Consider the following 20,310-nt stretch of genomic DNA (forward strand, 5'->3'; position numbering starts at 1 on the left):
TCCAGCGTGAACTGGACTATTTGCAACCCTGGTGTTATATCCGGCCCCTTACTGTTGCGCTACTGAATAAAGATGTCTTACTGTCATATGTAGCGTCAGCATCAATGTTACTTTGAAAACTCCACTTGTTTTGTACTCACTCTATCCTGTGTGCCTATTTCACCACCTTATCTACCTGTGCTGCCACCTCCAGGGATCCTTGGACTTGTACACCAAGGTCCTTTTGTTCCTCAATATTCCCTAGCACCCTGTGCCCTTCACCGCCTACACTTATTAGTCCTCCAAACGTGCATCACTTTGTATTATCAGGATTAAGTTCCATCTTCCATTGCCCTAGGCATCATTCCAGATCGTGGCAAAGCAAGTAATGGAAATCCAGAAAAGAATGGAGCTAAGGCCAAGATCAGAGTAGCCACAATCTTACTAAAAAGAGAGCAGGCTTGAGGGTCAAATGGCAGATGCTTGGCATGCAAGTTATGAGAGACAGATACCCAAGTACTCTCTCATGCCGCAGAATACTTATCTTAACTAAAATTCCCTCTGCTGTTTCTTTTTCTTTTCGTGTTACTTTTGTTGTTCTCTTTCAATTAAAATATTTTTTTAAATTGTTTTGAGATTTGCAACCGTTTGTTGTTACTTTCCTTTAGCAATAATTTTTAGAGGTGGACTCTTTCACCTTACATTCCATTGCACACCTTTTAGCTTAACTTCTTATTATACCTACTTCATTAATACTGAATTATAAAAATCACCTCAACTGCCTCCCCCCTTACAAATGATGCCACTGAATTACAGGTTTGAATCCATAGTACTGCCAATTCTTCAGTACCCTACACAGGTAGTTAATTAGATATTACTGGGCTTTTGTTTTTTTTACTGTGGGTGGCCATCATTCCCTTACATGTGCCTTTTGGTAGGGTATCATCAAGCAGTGTTCAGAAGTTGGAACACAACCTGATTTTTCCCTCTCCTTAGTTTAGAAATAGCAAGGTCATTGACAACAGTCACAGTTGCCATGTCAATCACAATAGATTAACTCATGGTTAACAAATTTGCAAATTCAGTGTGACTAAAGGGATCATTTTTGTTTGTACCTGTGGGAGTAATGCTTCGGAATGATGATGATGGAGTAACGGGTGGGGTGACTGGAGGAGTAAGGCTGCCACTGTTGTGACGCTGCGGTGTTGAAATACTTCCTCGAGGAATCGTACTTGATAATGATAAGGATAGTTTAGGCTGAATCTTTTTCTTCAAGGATTCTTGTTCCCGGCGAGCAGCATCTGTCATAAATCTGCAATGGCAAAGCAGAACACAGATGATCTGTGGCTTTCTACCAGAAATAAAATTTTTACAGATCACTTAGACTTTATCAAATTGTTTCAGGCTACATGAGATTAACAACATGGGAGAAGTGCAGAAATGGGATTTTGATATCAATCGTGAGCAATTCTGCAATGATAAACCTATGGGTTAATTTATTAATTGTAAAGCCAAATGCTGTATTTGCTCAAGTCTCAGTTTGGTTGCAGGTTGAACACTTATCTCTGAGGTAGAAGAATCTTGTTTAAGCCCCATTCCTGGACTTGAAGGCACAAGTCAAATTAACATTTCAGTGCATTATTAATGGAGGGACACAATGCAAGGGAAAGCACCTTTTGAGGCATGACATGGAGACCTCAACTTGGTGTTTATCTGAACACAGAAATATCCAGTGGCACAACTGGAAGAAAGGCGTTTTCCAAGTAAACCTGGATAAGGTTTCTCTTTTAACTCACTAACACCAAAGTGAATTAACTAATTTACTACTAGTACTATCAGGCCATGCACCTTCTGATTGGAAATAATACTTAAAAAGTAATTAATTTGCTGCAAGGTGTTATGGGACTTCTGAGGATTTGAAAGATGCATTTCAGCCAGAGAATCTTCAGCCTCTCAGAATTTTGTACATCTTATTGTTCTAAACTCCTGTGAGTGAAGGTCAATTTTACTAATCTCTCTTCATAGGCTAACTCCCTCGTCTCAGGAATCAATCTAGTGAATGTAAACTGTAATGACTCCACGGCAAGTATATCATTTGTTGGGTAAGGAATCCAAAATTTCCAAATACGGTCTCAACAAAGTTTTGTGCAATCTCAGTATGAATTCCTTACTCACGTACACTGACCCCCTTGTAAAAAGGCCGACATTTCATTTACCTTTCTCACTGCTTACTATACCTATACATTTCACATTGTGTTTTCTGAACCAACATACCAAGTTCCCTATGTACACCAACATCTACTTGTTCTTCACTTATTCTACTTCTCTAGTCAGGACAGAGGTGATAGAAATTTCTTCATCCAGAAGGTGGTGAGTCTTTGGAATTCACTTACCCAAGAGGGCTGTGGAGGCTGAGGCACTGAGTATATTCAAGATGGAGAGCAACCGATTTTTAGATATTAATGGAATCAAGGGACATGGGATCAGTGCCAGAGGGTAATAACCAAGGTAAAAAAAAATCAGCCATTATATCTCAAAATGGTGGTGCAATGATGAAAGGGCAAATGGCCTACTTCTGTTTCTATTTCTTAATCTTCCTAAAGAGGCACACAGCCTCTCATTTTCCCTCATTATAGCCTCTCGTTTTCCTTCACTATATCACACATTACACCCTTTAAACTTTTTTAAAGCAATTGTTAAGCCACTCAGGACAATAGCAAAGCTAGCAAAGCATTCCTTTCATAAAAAGATGTACAAACTATATTTCTACTTATTGAGAGAAAAAAGCAGTTGTAATTTCTAACTTCCAAGGTCAGTTTTGTGTCAGGTAACTGTGAATTAAAGTTAAATTCATTATTTTATTTCCTAAAAGAGTTGGTTGTTCTTGGCTAGGAAATAAAATAGCATTTGCAGTACTAGTATTCAGTCTAATACCTCAAGACAGATTCTTTCTCCATTTCATGCTGGAAATAATCAGAGTTCATGTCTAATGTTGGAACTCAGAGCATTGGGACTTAAGTCTAGTGCTGGCAGGACCATGAAACGGCTATAAAAAATGTTAAATTTTACAGTTGCAAACATACAGAAACACGACTGCCCCTTGCCATCTGGCAGCTTATTAGTCAATAATATCCTTTTATTTGTTCTAACTACCAGAACCCCACATTTAGAGTCAACCTTTTACTGTGACTAAGTATGTCAAATCTAATTTGTAGTATGTGGGATTTTTACTGGCATTTTGGGAAGCACATTCAATTTCTGTGTTTTACAGTTTCCATGATAAGGCAGAACCAGAGGTTCAGTCCCACTGATTGTTGGAACGTCATGCCATAGTACTGTGATTGGTTATTTCCCTTTTAGAAAATGATGGCAGTTAGCTGTACAAGACAAGTTTTAGCATCACAGATTGGTTATGGGAGGTTTGAACCATTAGATTGTTCCTATTCATGTACAAACATAAAAAGCAGTGAAAATTGGTAATTAAATTCTGGATGATTAAAATAAATAGTTTTAAGTGGCTGATTTCTGTAGAATAGGAAACTCACTTAAGTCACTAGAAAACAAATTATCTTGGTCTCAACACTTGCATAATTTCGAACTCCCAAAAATATCTAGCAAAGCTTTGTGTGAGACCTCCAAGTCCCTATCTGTAAGTCTGGTATTTCTTCAGCACTCTATTGGTTACATCACGTGTTTGAAAGAAACATCAAAATAAAAATCCATCCCCAAAAGACAAATACAAAAATTCAGACCGAATGTATGAATTTCATATATGAACACATTGTTCATGTGTTCATACAGTACACATGAACAATGCAGTTCATGTGTACAGTAGGTAGTGTAAATATTAAACCCTTCCTTGAGAATTCAAGTACAAATCACTTGAATTAATCTCAACCTTCCTGTTTCCAGCCTATTTTCCAGTTGTGAAGAATGAGGAAAGAAAGAAAATCTGAAGTTCATTCTCCAGAAAGGCAGTTAAGTTTCAGTGAAGTATGATCTAGAAGTTATAAGCTTTAGTAGGTGAGGACAAATGTCACATTCTACATTTCTATAAAGTTCTCTCTCAGGGATTGCTTAAGGGTAAATTCCCAGATATCATATCTCAATCCTTTAACACTAAAGATCAATCCATGGCTTTTCACATTGCCGTTAAAGTCTCGGTATCTCCCTTGTGTTTTGATGACCAGAAATACATGTTGCTCAAGGGGTGGTCTAACCAAAGGAGAATCTAGTTCAAGGAGTATATACTCTTGTTTCAGAAGGCCAAAAAAAGGTGAAAAATCTACAGCACAATCACAATTAATTTATTCGGCAGAGCAAATATTCTCTGTGCCTCAACCAAAAATAACCTCAACTGCAAGGGTATGCAAGTATTTTATTTTGGCAAAGAATCAACAAGGAGCAAAGCAGAAAAACAAGTCCCTTCACCGAAGTGGCTACAATTCCAGTATTGCAAGTAAGCTTATTTGCACCATCTGTCATTGTGCTTCTTTTAAATCCAATAACAACAACTTTTAGAATCAAATTTAAACATCAACTTGCAAACATTTCAAAATTTCTTTTTGTGAACAAGTAATCCATATCTCCAAAAGCAAAATAATTGAGATATATGCATTAAAGTATTTGTAGAATTGGGTATATATTGATAATTCTGCAAAGCTGCTGAAGTTTTATAAGCAGCTTTCAACTTTGCCTTTACGAACAGTTTTCAATACAATTCCAAATGCTGAAAATTTGGCTTGATCTGATGAAAGGGAAAAAAATGACGCAAAATACAAAACAGGAATGATGCTAAATTTTGATTGTGAAAAGCACAGATTTTGTTAAACCAAAATGGCATAATTTGCTGGTCTGGTAGAAATGAAGCAGAAACCCCGCTAAGATGGAAATGGTTTAGCATCTGACTGCATAAGAATGCAAAAGCCTCTAAGGCAACATACAGCAGGAGTTTCCTTCCTCTGTGTTTGATCCATTTCATAAGCACAGTTAGTGCACAATAATAGGGTTTTCATTAAATAGAAAAAAAAGTGGTTAATAAAGGATAGCCACTACTGAAGGATCATTACAAACATGAAAATAGAGAAAGTTTAATAAACCACAGCCTTACTTAACAGTGAAGGAGGGTCAGAGATGGCTAATGAAAAGATGGTGCAATAAGAGAATGGCCCTCCAGCAAATGATATATAGCAGCAAAATCAGTTGCTCAACTAAAAGGTCAGTTTAATTCAAAAACTTTTCAAAAATAAAAATATCCATGTTGCAATGCACAGAAATTTTGTTTTTAATTAGCAGGGGAATTAATTTGGCCAAAAGTGCTAAACAGGTAACAGGACAAGCGCTAACAGGACCGACAGTTTGGAAGTCCGGATTTAGCACACAATTTTGATCTTAATTGCTGATTACCATAATTTGAATTTGTCTGGAGGTGCTACACAAACGCCTGCAGATTTAACACTCCAGTGTTGATTAGAGACAACTTTTGTGGATCTCTTGCATGTTGCTAATAAACAAACACACCTTCTGCCAGTGACCTCCATCATAAGAACAAATACGAAGGCAGTAACAAGCAATCTCTTTCAGATGAAGTTCACAAAGAATTTCTGGAATAAATGTGGCTTGAATGTTGCTGATGTCTTGACCAAGAAACACAGGAAGTTTGTGAATGTGGTTCATTGGACTTCTTCATCGATCCAATGGCAATGACCCTGAACTGGTGAGCATCTCTTTGAGTGATGAATATCCCTTTAAGTAGTATTTGAAATCAATATTAACACTGTATTTATTCAAAAACAGCTGGTTACAGTTAGGAGGAGAGCGTTAGTTGAAGCAGTAGCCACCAAAATGCCATGCAGTCTCTTTAATGAGCACTTACAGGTATGTTAAGTGGCAATGAGGTGTTTAACAAGCCTTCTGGTGGCCATTCCTATTGTTGGCTTAAATTTCTTTATCAATGTGGATTTGGATGCTAAACATAGACCAAAACATCATTTTGGCTCAGCATCCCCATTTTGGCCATTTTTTTATTTCTTTACAAATATTCATTGAAAATAACCCTCAAGACATCCAGTAAGTTTTGTAAGTGTGTGCATTAGTGACATCTACTAGCACTTCACTAGCTTTGTTCCAAGTCCTGTTTTAATTAATGGGCAGCCATTTTGGAACGAGAAGACCCTAAAATCTGTTGATAATTCCCATATTCAGAAGGGAAAAAAACCTGAATTACATGCATCCTTCATTCAACAGCAAGATCCATGACTGAAAATCAGATTTTCCTACCCTGTAAATTGTGAACTCTTGCTGCTACATGAGCTTGGTGCAAACTATTAAAATAATGAATCCAGACTGGACAGCCCACAAAGAGTGGCCGCCCACATTTCAGTTTGTGTGCCAGATTTGTGTGATGGAAGACTTGAGGAGTGTGCCCTACCCCCAGGTTCACGTCTAAAATAAGGACAGGACTCGCACAAAGTTAGAAATACATGGTATAAGGGAGCCTCCTACAGGCTAATAGTTAAAGTTGCACACAACTCCATAGCTGTGTGGGAACAAAATAAGTGTTAGATCAACAATCCAAAAAATCTTGATGCATTTTACTATTTTTGAGAGAAAAAACGTACATGTTTTTCCATAGTATTTCAAGCATTTGTATTATTTACCTTCTTCAATCTTGTAAGAAGATGTTGAAGAGAGAGGAAAAAAAGGGAAAATTCTGTGATCTCAAGATCCTACTAGGAAGCCACAAGGAGACCCGCACTCAATTGATGTAGCTTCCAATCCAGACTGAAATAATAACATCCATCTTATAAAACTGGATCAGTTCTACCAGTGTGCTGACCATCATTGACATCATCACTATAATGTTTAATACTGGATGATGTAAATTTATGTTTATGTCAGTGGATAATTGGAGTAAGGAGTCTGATCCTCCAGAACACTTAATAACATGTTGCAATGATCCTTCGATGCAAGGTTAAATTGATTATGGCTGTAAGTTACATGGCCTCATTAAGCCACCGCCTTTGACTGCTGGCCAATTATTCTACCCAGCGCATCACAGAAACCAGCCTCGCCTCCATGGACTCAGTCTATACCTCTTGCTGCCTTGGTGAAGCAGCCAGCATAATCAAAGACCCCACCCACCCGGGTCATTCTCTCTTCTCTCCTCTCCTATCAGGCAGAAGATACAGGAGCCTAAGGGCATATACCAGCAGGTTCAAGGACAGCTTCTATCCCACGGTAATAAGACTATTGAACGGTTCCCTTATACGATGAGATGGACTCTTGAGCTCACAATCTACCTTGTTTGACCTTGCACCTTATTGTCTACCTGCAATGCACTTCCCTGTAGCTGTGACACTTTACCCTGTATTCTGTTATTGTTTTTACCTGTACTACCTCAATGCAATCTGTACTACCTCAACGCACTGTGTAATGAATTGATCTGTACGAACTGAATGCAAGACAAGTTCTTCCACTGTAGCTCGGTACAAGTGACAATAATAAACCAATATCAATACCAATACCAAGAATTAAAGAGGTTAAGTTTGCTATCTCCTAATAGCAAGGTGGCAGGAACTGGAGCAATGTTATGCTGCTAGTTCACTTTAATGACTTATCATTCAGTTAGTTGTGGATGCACTGTTAGCTGAACATGTCAAGTGGAAGAAAATATAACTTTTTGAAGGGAAGAAAGTTTGAAATTATTCTACAAGCAAATCTGACCTGGAAAACCATGAAGAATGGCACAATCAGAAAGTGAGTGGGCTCCAAGATTGTTGCCCTTGAGACCTTGTACTGAGATCATGCAGCTTGTCAGTTATTCAACCATGATAGTCATATCACCACACAGACTGCACGGCACTCACTGACACATTTTCTTGTAGAACGGCTAAGAGCCAAGTTCACTAGAGGTTAAATGAAAAGGTACATAAAGAAATGCTATTGACCAATATTGGGAAGACTCTCACTGAAGCCATAGCCGACAGTGGATTTGAAACCACCAAAGATGAAGGTATCCTCATACCTAATCCTCCCTCTCACATTCTACCTCCACCTCAACCAACAATATGTCCTGATTACAAGCATGCTCTTCTTATATCCCTCCTCCCTTTGACAAACCTTGTACCTTTTCATTTCAGATATCCAAGAACTACAACCTGGCTGAGTACTGAAGGGACAACGAGAAGAGTGATGGTGGAGACCATTACTCAATTTCGCACTCCCGGCCATCAGCTTCGGTATCGACACTGCACATTTCGAGAGAGCTGAGAGGCAGGATCTGGAGGTGGTGGAACACCAAGCACAAGTGGCCTGTAGACTGGTAGGACGCAAGGATACTAGAGGTGCCAGCTCACTGGAAGACGGAGTAAGGATGAAATACATCCATGCTCCTTAACCTCATTTTACACGCTTCAGAAAACTCAGATGAAGACATTGGCAGAGAAGGGTGTAGAAGGTGACTGACAGATTTGAACAATGAAATGCGAGGTGCACAGGAATCTCTCCAGGAAGACCATGTTAGTTGCCAAGGAGCATGGGTACATTTGACACAGGCCTTTGTGCATAGCCTGCAGTTCGTCCCACCATGTTGCAGTATCTCAGAAATGACAATGCAACTTCTATTGCAGCTCCAGCAACACCCATCCAAAACCTGAATACAGCAGTGGAATCTCATACAGCTGTAATGTCAGATTGCTTTACTTCTATTCAAGTTCAGCTTGGTGCCATCATAGTTGTGAATTACAGTGTGCATGAGGGGCTTGCCAGGAATGAGAGGGTTAACATATGAGGAACATTTGACAGTTCTTGGTATTGGTTTATTATTGTCACTTGTACCAAGGTACAGTGAAAAATATGTTTTGCATACCGATCATACAGGTCAATTCATTACACAGTGCAGTTATATTGAGTTAGTACAGAGTGCATTGAGGTAATACAGGTAAAAACAATAACAGTACTGAGTAAAGTGTAACAGCTACAGAGAAAGTGCAGTGCAATAAGGTGCAAGGTCACAACAAGGTAGATCATGAGGTCATAGTCCATCTCATCGTATAAGGGAACCATTCAATAGTCTTATCACAGTGGGGCAGAGGGTGTGGGTTGTACTCCTTGGAGTTCAGAAAAATAAGGGGGGGATCTCATAGAAACATTTTGAATGTTAAAAGGCCTGGACAGAGTAGATGTGGCAAAGTTGTTTCCCATGGTAGGGAAGTCTGGCACAAGAGGGCACGACTTCAGGATTGAAGGGCGCCCATCCAGAACAGAGATACGGAGAAATTTCTTTAGCCAGAGAGTGGTGAATCTGTGGAATTTGTTGCCAAGGGTGGCTGTGGAGGCAAAATCATTGGGTGTATTTAAGGCAGAGATTGATCGGTATCTGAGTAGCCAGGGCATCAAAGGTTATGGTGAGAAGGCGGGAGAGTGGACTAAATGGGAGAATGGATCAGCTCATGATAGAATGGTGGAGCAGACTCGATGGGCCGAATGGCTGACTTCTGCTCCTTTGTCTTATGGTCTCATAGTTGTCAGCAATGTGTTCTCCAACAGATTATTTTGAATCTTGAAGATCCACCCTGGAGCAGTGGAAGTGGGGCTTTATATAACAAAACTGTCCTCTCTCAATGATGACAGCATTCAAGATACCATCACTGTCACTCCACCAGTACTCTTGATATTGTCTGTCAGCTGCCCTGCCCAGGCGACTGTTGCTCAAATTGACATGATGTCATCAAGGCCAAGAAGTCATCTTGCAAGGTCTAGCCCAGTGTCTTTCACTGAAGACTGGCTGCTTTCCATCAGCCATGCTGCGGCAACCTCATTAGCTTTGGTTGGGAGCACAAAGACAGCCAAACACAGATGGAAGGAACTAAAGGAATGTGCACAAGTGGTTGACATTAGTATGATTTCATTCTTCCTTCTCCTGTTCCTGATTTTATAGTTGGTGTAAAAGCCATTGCTCATGACGGCAAAAGTTGTGCATCATGTAATAGAGCATCAGGGATCTTGGCATCTGAGTACAGTAAAGCTCTGAGAATGATCCAGACAACAGATATCAGGTTTTGCGTGGCAGCATGGCTTTCATTGTAGGTATGTCTATATGCATGGGTAGCAACCCAGAACCATCAGGTTCTTGTTATCCAGTATTCACCATTTGGCTTGCCTAATGGCTCAGCTGCCACAACATATTTCTGCAGAACAATGCAACGTGGCCACTGCCAAGATACCAGTTTTTAAACTAGTAAGATGAACATTTGGGCATTGGGGGAATAGAGTCCCTTTCTGTTCTGGTATACAGCAGAGTTGGGTGCACAGTCTACAAGGTGATGAAGCTATAGACAGTAGCACCTTCTAACATGAGGAATCCTTGACTCCCAGGAAAGCTCTGTGCTCTCTCAGCCCACAGTTGTCTGGTAAGAGGGAATGAAATGCAGTTAGCTCTCTTTGGATTAGGGTCACCAATATGCACTTCATTCATAACAAGTTGTGGACAGGGCTTGTTTTGCATTGTTGGGATGAATTCTGACAGCTCCTGGAAGTTCTCACTCCAAAGCAAGTTTCAATTAATTTGGAAGTGAGCCACTGACCACAAAATCCTAAGCATTTGCATTTGTCAGACCACTGCCAGACTGTGTCTCAAAGTCATTCAGCTTGAAACTAGGCCAGGAATTGATCCTTTCAATGTGCCAGTGTCAAGAAATTATTCAGGAAAATGGGCAAATTGTACTGATATTGTGGCAGACACAGGATGAGTCCTCGCGCACTCCCTCCAAGTTCCCTCACTCCTTCCAACCTCCTTTGCTTCCACACATTCTCACTTTTTTCCATTTCTTATGCTTTTCTTCCATCCTGCTCCTACCTCCTATTTCCCACATTCAGCAATGTCTGGCTAAGCCACATCCCTGATCTGGCCAGCTGTCAAACAGGTACTTGACTGCTGCAATTGGAACTTGTTGCCATGGACAGAGCTTGATCCTTGCCGTGCAGAGCTCTCCTCCGGCTTGGTGTTTGACCTTTGCAGGTTGATGCCTAGCTCGTGAAAATTTTAAGAAAATTATAAGAAAAAATTATAAGAAAATTATAAGTGAAAGAAGACACCCCTTACTGACCTTTTAAGGAACCGTCTATATTCCAGAGAGTCTGATCCTCTCCATGGACTCTGTCTATACTTCTCGCTGCCTCAGTAAAGCAGCCAGCATAATCAAAGACCCCACCCACCCCGGACATTCTCCCTTCTCCCCCCTCCCATTGGGTAGAAGGTACAAAAGCCCTAAAGCACATACCACCAGGCTCAAGGACAGCTTCTATCCCGCTGATATAAGACTATTCAACGGTCCCCTAGTATGGTAAAATGGACTCTTGACCCCACAATCTACCTCATTATTACCTCCCACTTTATTGTCTACCTGTTATGTACTTTCTCTGTAGCTGTTACACTTTATTCTGCGTTCTGTTATTGTTTTACCTTGTACTACCTCAATGCACTGTGTAATGAATTGATCTGTATGATTGGTATGCAAGACAAGTTTTTCACTGTACCTCGGTACAAGCGACAGTAATAAACCAATACCAATTCCACTTAAATTAAGGAAAGTCCCTTATGTGAAGGGGCTGTTGGCAACTGTACTTGGAATAGAAAGCTGTAATAATCTCCCATTTATAACAATGGATGCCAAACCACAAGATAAAGGAAATATTTCCCATCCAATCTGGAAGGAGCTGGTATTTTTACTTTATTAATCTGTGTTGATATTTTTGTCTATTTGAACCACCCAGTCTAATTAACTAATAGTTCACTTCCTATGGCCAGCGGTCATAAAATTTAGAGAGTCATTCTTGCCCTGTGGGATAAAAAGGGGAAAAAATACAGAACGACAAACAAGCTGAGCCAATGTCACAGATGGACAACTGATACTGTCAGAGAAATCAAGTTACCTGAAGTTGTAGAATTCAACACTGGGACCAGAAAGCTGCAACATGTGCAGACAGAAGGTGAGTTGCTGTTTCTCATGTTTGCCTTAAGCCTCATTGTAAAATACAGAAGGCCACAGGCTAATAGATCAGAGTGGAAGTAGGATGAAGAATTAAAGTGGCAGGCCTAGACACCTGACACAGGAGCTCTGCAAAGTGGTCACCCAACCTGCGTTTGGTTTCTCCAGTGTAGAGGAGGCCACATTGTAAACATTGAATATCACTTTTTTTCCTCTGGAAGTGGAGGATAAGCCCATCCTGACCTGCCGGTCACATCTTCCTGTTCTGTATGCTGCAACTCCTACATTCTTTTGTCTGTGTTCTCACTCTCTGACTGCTCCCATTCACTCATTGACCAGTAAACCTTGGTTACAGCTTATCCCCATGGTCACCCTGGTTTTACCCCATCAGAGGCATCCCCCTGCCCCACCCTCCCTGCAGTTTAACAAGCTTCTTCTTGTCTCCTTCCCAGTTCTGAGGAAAGGTCTTTCTTCCCAAACCTGCTGAATATTTCTAGCATTTTCTGTGAGTTTTAACTGAATTACAACGATGCATTTGCAGCAGGTTTAATTTCTTCCCTGTATTGTTGTATCTCACAGTTAATATGCTGAAATACCATTTGAAATAATAGACATGCTTTTTAATAGTGCACACTTCTCTTTTTAAATGTAATTCATTGAGAATGAATCACTGCCATATCATGCTGCCAGCAAAAATGACCCGAAAATGCACATAGGTTTATAAACTTCAGTAGGCAAAACACAGCTGGAGCTTATCATATTTACATTAGATCATTAGCAATTTAGTCGCAATACATTCATTAAGTTGCAAAGTTAAATGACAATTCATGAAACAAATACATGTGAAAAGAATTAAATGATGAACCATTCCTCTGGGCAAGCTTGAGTCAATTTAATTTCCATTGTTCCCCACTGTAATGTAAAATTATTTCATATTCCATTTTATAAATTGTTAAGCTGTTTCTCCCCACTTGGGAAATACAGTTACTCACATAAAAGCACATCACATAAATGTACCAACTATAACCAAGAGAGTCACCTGATGAACTGCTGTTGGAATTTTGTCTATGTCACTGAATATTAGTGATCCTATACCCTATTTTTTCTTGCCTTCCAGTGTTGAAGTTCTTTAATCGCTGCAATGTGCTTCTTTGTCATAGCACCATTGAGGATGGTAACTCTCAGATGGGATTAGTGTGGATGGACAAAATGATTGGCATGGACGTGGTGAGCCGAAGGGCCCACTTTTGTGCTATGCAACTCTGATCCTACGACTCGTGTTGAATATCACTGCCTTACTACATTCCTTAAAACAGGATATTTTGTACTCTCCAAAAATTCAGTTTCCACCACTGCTACTGCTCATTGTTTACTTAACAATGGTATTGCACTATTTTGCTTCTGTGTATAGTTCATAGGAAAAGAAGAGAAATAATTATATTTCTGTTCTATACCAGGAAATCATGCACATGAAAAAAACAAAAGGTATTGCTTTCCTTCTTCCCCTCTCCTCTTCCCCATCCAGTCCCCTATTCCCTGGCAATGACTTTGTCTACTTTCTGCTGGGATACAAGATGGGATTGGTGGTAAAATATATGTACATTTTTACACATTTTCCTGTTTAATATTCTAGAGACAAGAGATCAAATTCCACTGAAGCAGAAATGTTAATGATGACCCACAAATCTGGATTTCTCATATCTTTTGGGGAAGGAGCTACCCAGTTGGGCTTAAATGTACCTCAAGACCAAATACAATGTGGCTGATTTTTCTGTCCTCTGAAAGATTTGAACACCATTCAATTCAAGGTCAATTAGATCAATAAATGTTGGTCTTTCTAGTGGTGTCCAAATCCTATGAATGAATTTAAAAACATTACCATGGCCATTGGTCTCTGGTGAAGCTACAACATTGAATCACATGTGCGCTACAAGCAAAAGCAGTATGCAAAGCACAGAGCGAAGTAATTCCCCCAGCCAATGTTTCTGCAGTCCTGCCACTCTAATCATGAATTACATGGGAGAAGATAGCTCTGGTAAAAGGACGGCTGAAGCTTTTGCAAATATCTTAAGCTAGAAGTGTCAAATATATATTTTGTCAAGTTATCTTCGTCACTGGCTGTTCCTACATTTCTGTGAGGTACTGACCCACTGAACCATTCTTCTTCCTGGATGAGTCAAAGTGACTACACTTATGTCTGGTTCTAAGATCTGAAGCTCAAGTAATTTCTGGGGAAATGCATCAGGGTTGGCAGGAAGAAGCAAAATTGCATTGTAAATCCGATTGCCAGTTGTATGGGAATGACCTGGGAAAATAGCTCAACCACCATCCTAAACACCTTGCCTATACTATTCCCACTGGGCAGATATAAAGGTAAACCCTTTGTTAAGTTTATGTTCTTATAAATTCACATCTCACTTACATATCAAAGAGTTTTGGTTTGTCTTAAAACCTGCACCAAGTTACCATTTAAAAAAATTTCCATCAGGGAATATTTTCACTCTGTTCCCACCTCACTTCATGCTCCTACCTGGTTATTGTAGTAAATACCAGAATAGAACTTTTAGGGACCTTGGGCAGACAAAATATTTAAATGTTTTTTCTGAGATCAGGGGTGGCGTTGGTGTCTCACTATGCCCAACTGCTGCCTTCCATTACAAGTGTGAATTCAAGTGAAGAAGGTCTGTGGTCTGTAATTAGAGATGTCAGGGTATGAAACGCGCAAAAAGAAACTGAAGACTAAACCCAAATCTTAAAATAAGTGGAACTGCAAATCAAACCCAAATTCAGCTAGATATCCCCTTGCTTTTTCCCATGAACACATTTTATGAAGATTGCAATTCTGCAGTGTAATAACTTACATTTGCTTTACTAGGTGTAAAGACTTTAAGGCCAGTGTAAATATAAAACAGACTCCAATAGGTCAACAAACATTATGACTGTTCAAGTTCTGGACAATAATTCAAGTTCTTACAGTTTTCTACAGTAGCTGCTTTATAGCCAATGTCTTTTCACATCAGGAAAGCTGTCACATGTAGACACACACATAGACCACCGTTGTCTTGCTGTGTTTGGCAAGTTTGGCAGTCTACGTTATACAATGGAATAAGGTTTAAAATGGAAAATATTCTCCAATGGACATTGTTGTAACAGCAGAGGAAACTGAAAGCTGATCCAAGATACCTCACACTGTGAGTTGGCGCTTGGAGATTGTAATTTGAAAGTTTCATACACAGAAAAGACATATTCAATAGCTAGCTTTCGTTATTTAGTGAACCACTGACATTACATAACATCTATAGTTAAAACACTTTCGACAACTAATCTTTATTCTACATAATCCTTGTGAACCTTGATACCCGGCATAGGAACCACTGATGAATATCTGTAATTATCCTCCAGCATTCATATTAAAAAATGCATGTAAAATACTCATCATAGTTTGGCTGTGTATAATAACTACCTTACTGAACAGAACAGACTAGCAATAACAAAAACAGAAGAACTTAGCCAGTCAGGCAGCATCTGTGGAAAGAGAAAACGGTCAATGTCTCAGGATGAAGACCCTTCATCACTGTTTTCCAGAATGATGATAATTTAAATCCAGAAGGTACTCTATCAGAAAACTAATTTCTTCTAAATAATGGTGTTTCCACATTAAAATAGATTGGTTACAATACAAGGTTCTTATCTTTAAATGGGTCATAAACAGATTGGTTAGATTAAATTAAATGCGCTGTAGCTTACTAATGCTAACAAATTAGACCTCACTCAATATGCAAAATTTCTATTCATAAACCTAATGTCAGCTAATTACTCTGAAGAGCCTGGTTCTGTCAACTATGTTGTGCTAATTCAGCTCCTCAAAAACTGAATAATTTTCTCAAAATCAATTAGAACCTAAAGAAGAATTATTTTTTCATTGTTTGAAACTCAAACCACTGCTAACCTTCTCATCTTCTACATTTTCCAATCTACAAATAAAGCTTTAGGTCTTGATCTGTTTGCCAAAATAATGCTAAATTAGCACTGCAAACATCAAAATCAGACCTTTGGTAACTACTGCTTGGCCTAATTTTCTATTCAGTCTGTGTTTAATCTCTATTCATTATTAACAAGCATTTATAATGTGACCCTGACAGCCTGCTACTGCTGTGATAAATTATCTGACTCGAGTCCGATTAAAAAATGCAAACCTGAGTGCTAATTATCCCAACAGACCTGCTTAATAAGAGGATTCTTTGTCAATTATCGCATCACAGCATGTGTGTCACTTGTAAAGAATACCCAGGATCAACTATAAAGACAAGATTCCCATAATGCTCTCTTACCTAGCATATGTAAAGCTGAGTGTTTCTGTATCTTTTGTGACCTTTTATTAGTGGAGCTGACAAAATGATAAAGCTAAGCACAGTAAAACTCCCACCAAAATATGATTATGCACTACAAACTCAGGCAATTGGAAATTGCCAGGAAATCAACGTAATATAGTATTAACACTGAATTTTTACCCGACATGCTCTAATAATAGCTTCCAAACATCACCTCAGCAAGAGGGTTGTACATTCCCTTCAAGTTACCCGACATTTTTTCTGATCCATTCAAAGGGGGAGACCAGTTTTACTGACAACATCGTACAAACTTCTTTAGTAATGCAGACATCACATTTTTCTATTCTACAGGTGGATTAACGATGCTTAAAAACTCATTTTAACACCATAAGCTAAAAAAGAAAGACTTTATTTATTTGTCTTTTTTTGAGAGTCCCTCAGGATCGAGGATGATTTTCTTCTACTCCGGTCCTGGAGGATTTGAGGTGGGTGATGAGGCCAATGTGGGACCTCAGATTCTCCCACAGGCGAAGGAGGAAATGCTTGACAGGATGCAGAGGTGAGTAGTTGGGAGGTAATGTGCTTCTTCTGCCACTTTTGCTGAGCTTGCGTGTGATCTCAACTAATGGATTCGAGGTTCTCATGCCACCCTGGATTCTGCTGCTCCACTTAGATTAGTTGTTGGCCAGGGATTCCCATAGGTCACTGTTTCAAGGAGGCTTTGAGAACATCCTTCAATCTTTTCTTTTGTCCACCTATTCATCTCTTTCCGTGATGAAGTTCAGAATAGAATATGTATTTTGAGTTCTGGTGTAGGCCATGCAAACGATGTGGCCTGCCCATCAAAGCCAACTGATTGTAATTAGGAGCAACACACAAAACGCTGGAGGAACTCAACAGGTCAGGCAGCATCTATGGAGGGAAATGGACAGTCAATGTTTTGGGTTGAGACCCTTCATCTGGACTGCAATTAGGAGCTCAATTCTGAAGATGCTGGGCTGGGAGAGGATGTTGATGTTTTCGTGCTGTGTGGTTCTATGGTATACTTATCCTGCTAATCGATTTGGAGGATTTTGCGGAGATGATGTTGATGGTATCTCTTCAGTGTTTTGAGGTGCCAGGATGGCAGGGATCTTGGCTGCTGGGTGGACCACGCCAATAATTACCTGGGTATTTTTAAGTGTAGTTACTGTTGTATAGTAGAAAAGCATGGAGCTCCCACAAATAGGAATGAAAATGACCAGACAATTTGTTTGAGTTATATTAGTTGAGGAATAAATGTTGGCCAGGTTATTCACTATCACTCAGACACATGACAAAAGGGCACATAAGAATGTTTTACATTTTGTAGATTCCTTGTTTATCTGTATACTTCTTCCAAAGTAGTATCTATTCTAACATTGTTTATGCATTATTTGTTCCCAGAAGTGACTGAGGTACATGTTAAAACCAGGCATTCCTCCCTCTATGAATGGTAGTTCTCAAAAAAGTCACAACACGCCAATTCAAAGCTCATGGTTTCATGATTCCCCTCTTCCTACATAACAGGGGGAACAATGTGGATTGTTGTAAGACTATTTCCAAGTGTTTTATATATAAGACCATAAGATAGAGGAGCAGAATTAGGCCATTTGGCACATCGAGTCTGCTCCGCCGTTCAATCATGGCTGATTTATTTTTCCCTCTGAACCCCATTCTCCTGCCTTCTTCCTATAACCTTTGACATCCTTACCAATCAAGAACCTATCAACCTCCACTTTAAATAAACCCAATGACTTGGCCTCCACAGCCCTCTATGGCGATGAATTCTACAGATTCACCACCCCCTAGCAAAAGAAATTCTTCCTCATTTCAGTTCAAGGAACGACAAGGAAACTAACTCAAATATCATCAATTTATTCATGAGAGATTGCTGATTTCTTAGGAAGTAGGTTCTACCAATTTCTTTTCTGTCAGCTGCACAACCTCCAAGTCAGTGATTTGGAAGAAACAGCCAGTCCTTGTGTACTGTAGAACTCACTGAGTTTCATGAGACCGGCACAAAAATTAGCTTGAAACGGTATAGGGCATGATAGATCCCCACTCACAGGTATGGATTACATGAAGCCAACTATGATAATCCTCAAGTTTGGTGCCTAAACACAATGGATTGCAATAATTTTCCTCTGATGATTATTGGGAAGAGGGTTAATCATCAGTGGCAAGGGGGGGGGAGGGGTTGGGTAAAGCATGTGAGGTTCACATGTATACTCGCTCTTCTCCTGACCCACAAAGAAATCCAAAATAAAACATTAATAGCACGCATTAAGGTCTTTTGCATGATCACATTTCCAAACAAGCCTGGCCTAACATAGAAATCATTTCCAAACCCTTGCTTAGGTTTCTATCAAATTTCAAATGGGTCTTGATGAAATTTTCAGGACCGATTGCATCCAAGAATGTTAAGGGGTATTCTGGAGAGGCAGAATCATTTCGTAAGTAAGGAGTCACCCTTAACAAACCTTACAATAGCTAGGAGACACAAGAGACTGCAAATGCTGGAAATCTGGAGCAACACACAAAGTGTTGGAGGAACTCAGTGGGTCGAGCAGCAGCTATGGAGGGAAATGGACAGTAGACGTTTCAGGTCGAGACCCTTCATCAGGACTGGGAAGAAAGAGGGCAGATAGCCATTATGAAAAGGTGGGGGGAAGGGGTGGAGCATTTCCCTCCATAGATGCTGCCTGACCCACTGAGTTCCTCCAGTGTGTTGCTTACAATATCTAGGTTTGTTTTATTATTACACAAATCAGGTAATACATACTTTATGAAAATATCATGTCCCAGGTACATTACAGCTACCACTGATGTCACATTTTTATTAGCATTTGACCCACCAAATCTTCTAGACCATTCATTTGTTTAATCCCCCACTTACTTTGCTGAAGCCTATTCTTTCTCACGTGCTCATCAACTTCCCTCTCATTCTCTGACTGTTCACATACACTAGGGAAATTTAGAGCAGCCAATTAACCCAGCAGCATGTCTTTGGGAAGTGGTCACAGGGAAAACATACAAACTCCACAAAGTCGGCACTCAAGGTCAGGATCGAAGCTAGATTTCTGGAGCTGTGCAGCAACACTACATGTGTCACTGTGCTGCCAACATAACTGCTGACAAAGAAATCTCTCAGTATTGACAGTGTAATCCCAATTGCCACCGTCAATGAAAATGCACTGTTGATGCTTGTGACACTATGTACCCATGGGATCTCTGTGGAAACACTGCTGCCTGGCCAACAATGTACACGCTGTTGGTGGCAGTCAATAAAGCATGGCCACCAACAACAGCAACGTTTGTGGTACATCAAATTAGAGCCTCCCAGAGGCAGCAATTGCAACTACCCTCTTTATCACATTGTTAAGATTTACACAGCTGTCAAAATCATTCTACTGGGCAAAGGTTGCCAAGGTGCATTGGTACTACTACTCTACAAAGGAGAGGTGGGAACAAGAAATGAGGCAAGTCCTCCAAGTTCAAATGATCCTTCTCGTAGCAGGGCCAGTGGGTAGCAAAAATGTGCCACTTTACATCTGGTGGACTGAAGTGTTCTATTACTCACATCACCTGTAGATGGAGAATGAGATGATAAAAAGGAATGAGATGGAGTGTCTCATGGGTGGACAATTATTGGTAATGTTAACTTAGATTTTTTTTTGTTTTATGTTGCAATGGTAAATATTAAAATTATACAATAGTACTTCTTATCTTAATACAAATGGGAAAATATTAAACAGCATGGAGGGGGAGGGATTCCCAAAATGTGGTCAAGAATTATTTATCAGCCTCTTTCAAAACCAACAGGGAAGGATTAACTGGATCTAGTCAGAGGGAGTAACATGGTGCACATTTAAGCAGGAGAGCGTTTGGGAAACAGTGGACACCCTGTCATTACACATAGAATAGTTATGGAAAAGGATAAAGGAATAAAATGAAAGAGGTCCAGTTTCAAAGAACTGACAAAGGATCTA

General features: G+C 39.8%; 1 protein-coding gene across 1 annotated transcript in view; it reads right to left on the reverse strand.

Annotated features, from left to right (window-relative positions):
- Positions 1–20,310, reverse strand: part of jazf1b (JAZF zinc finger 1b) — a 183,224-nt gene that overhangs the window by 44,673 nt on the left and 118,241 nt on the right. Inside the window, exon 3 of the mRNA XM_052016205.1 lies at positions 1,095–1,291. Coding sequence (XP_051872165.1) covers positions 1,095–1,291 — 197 coding nt within the window. The remainder of the gene's footprint in view (positions 1–1,094; positions 1,292–20,310) is intronic.

The sequence above is a fragment of the Pristis pectinata genome, chromosome 5, assembly GCF_009764475.1.
Source record: "Pristis pectinata isolate sPriPec2 chromosome 5, sPriPec2.1.pri, whole genome shotgun sequence".
NCBI classification, from domain to species: domain Eukaryota; kingdom Metazoa; phylum Chordata; class Chondrichthyes; order Rhinopristiformes; family Pristidae; genus Pristis; species Pristis pectinata.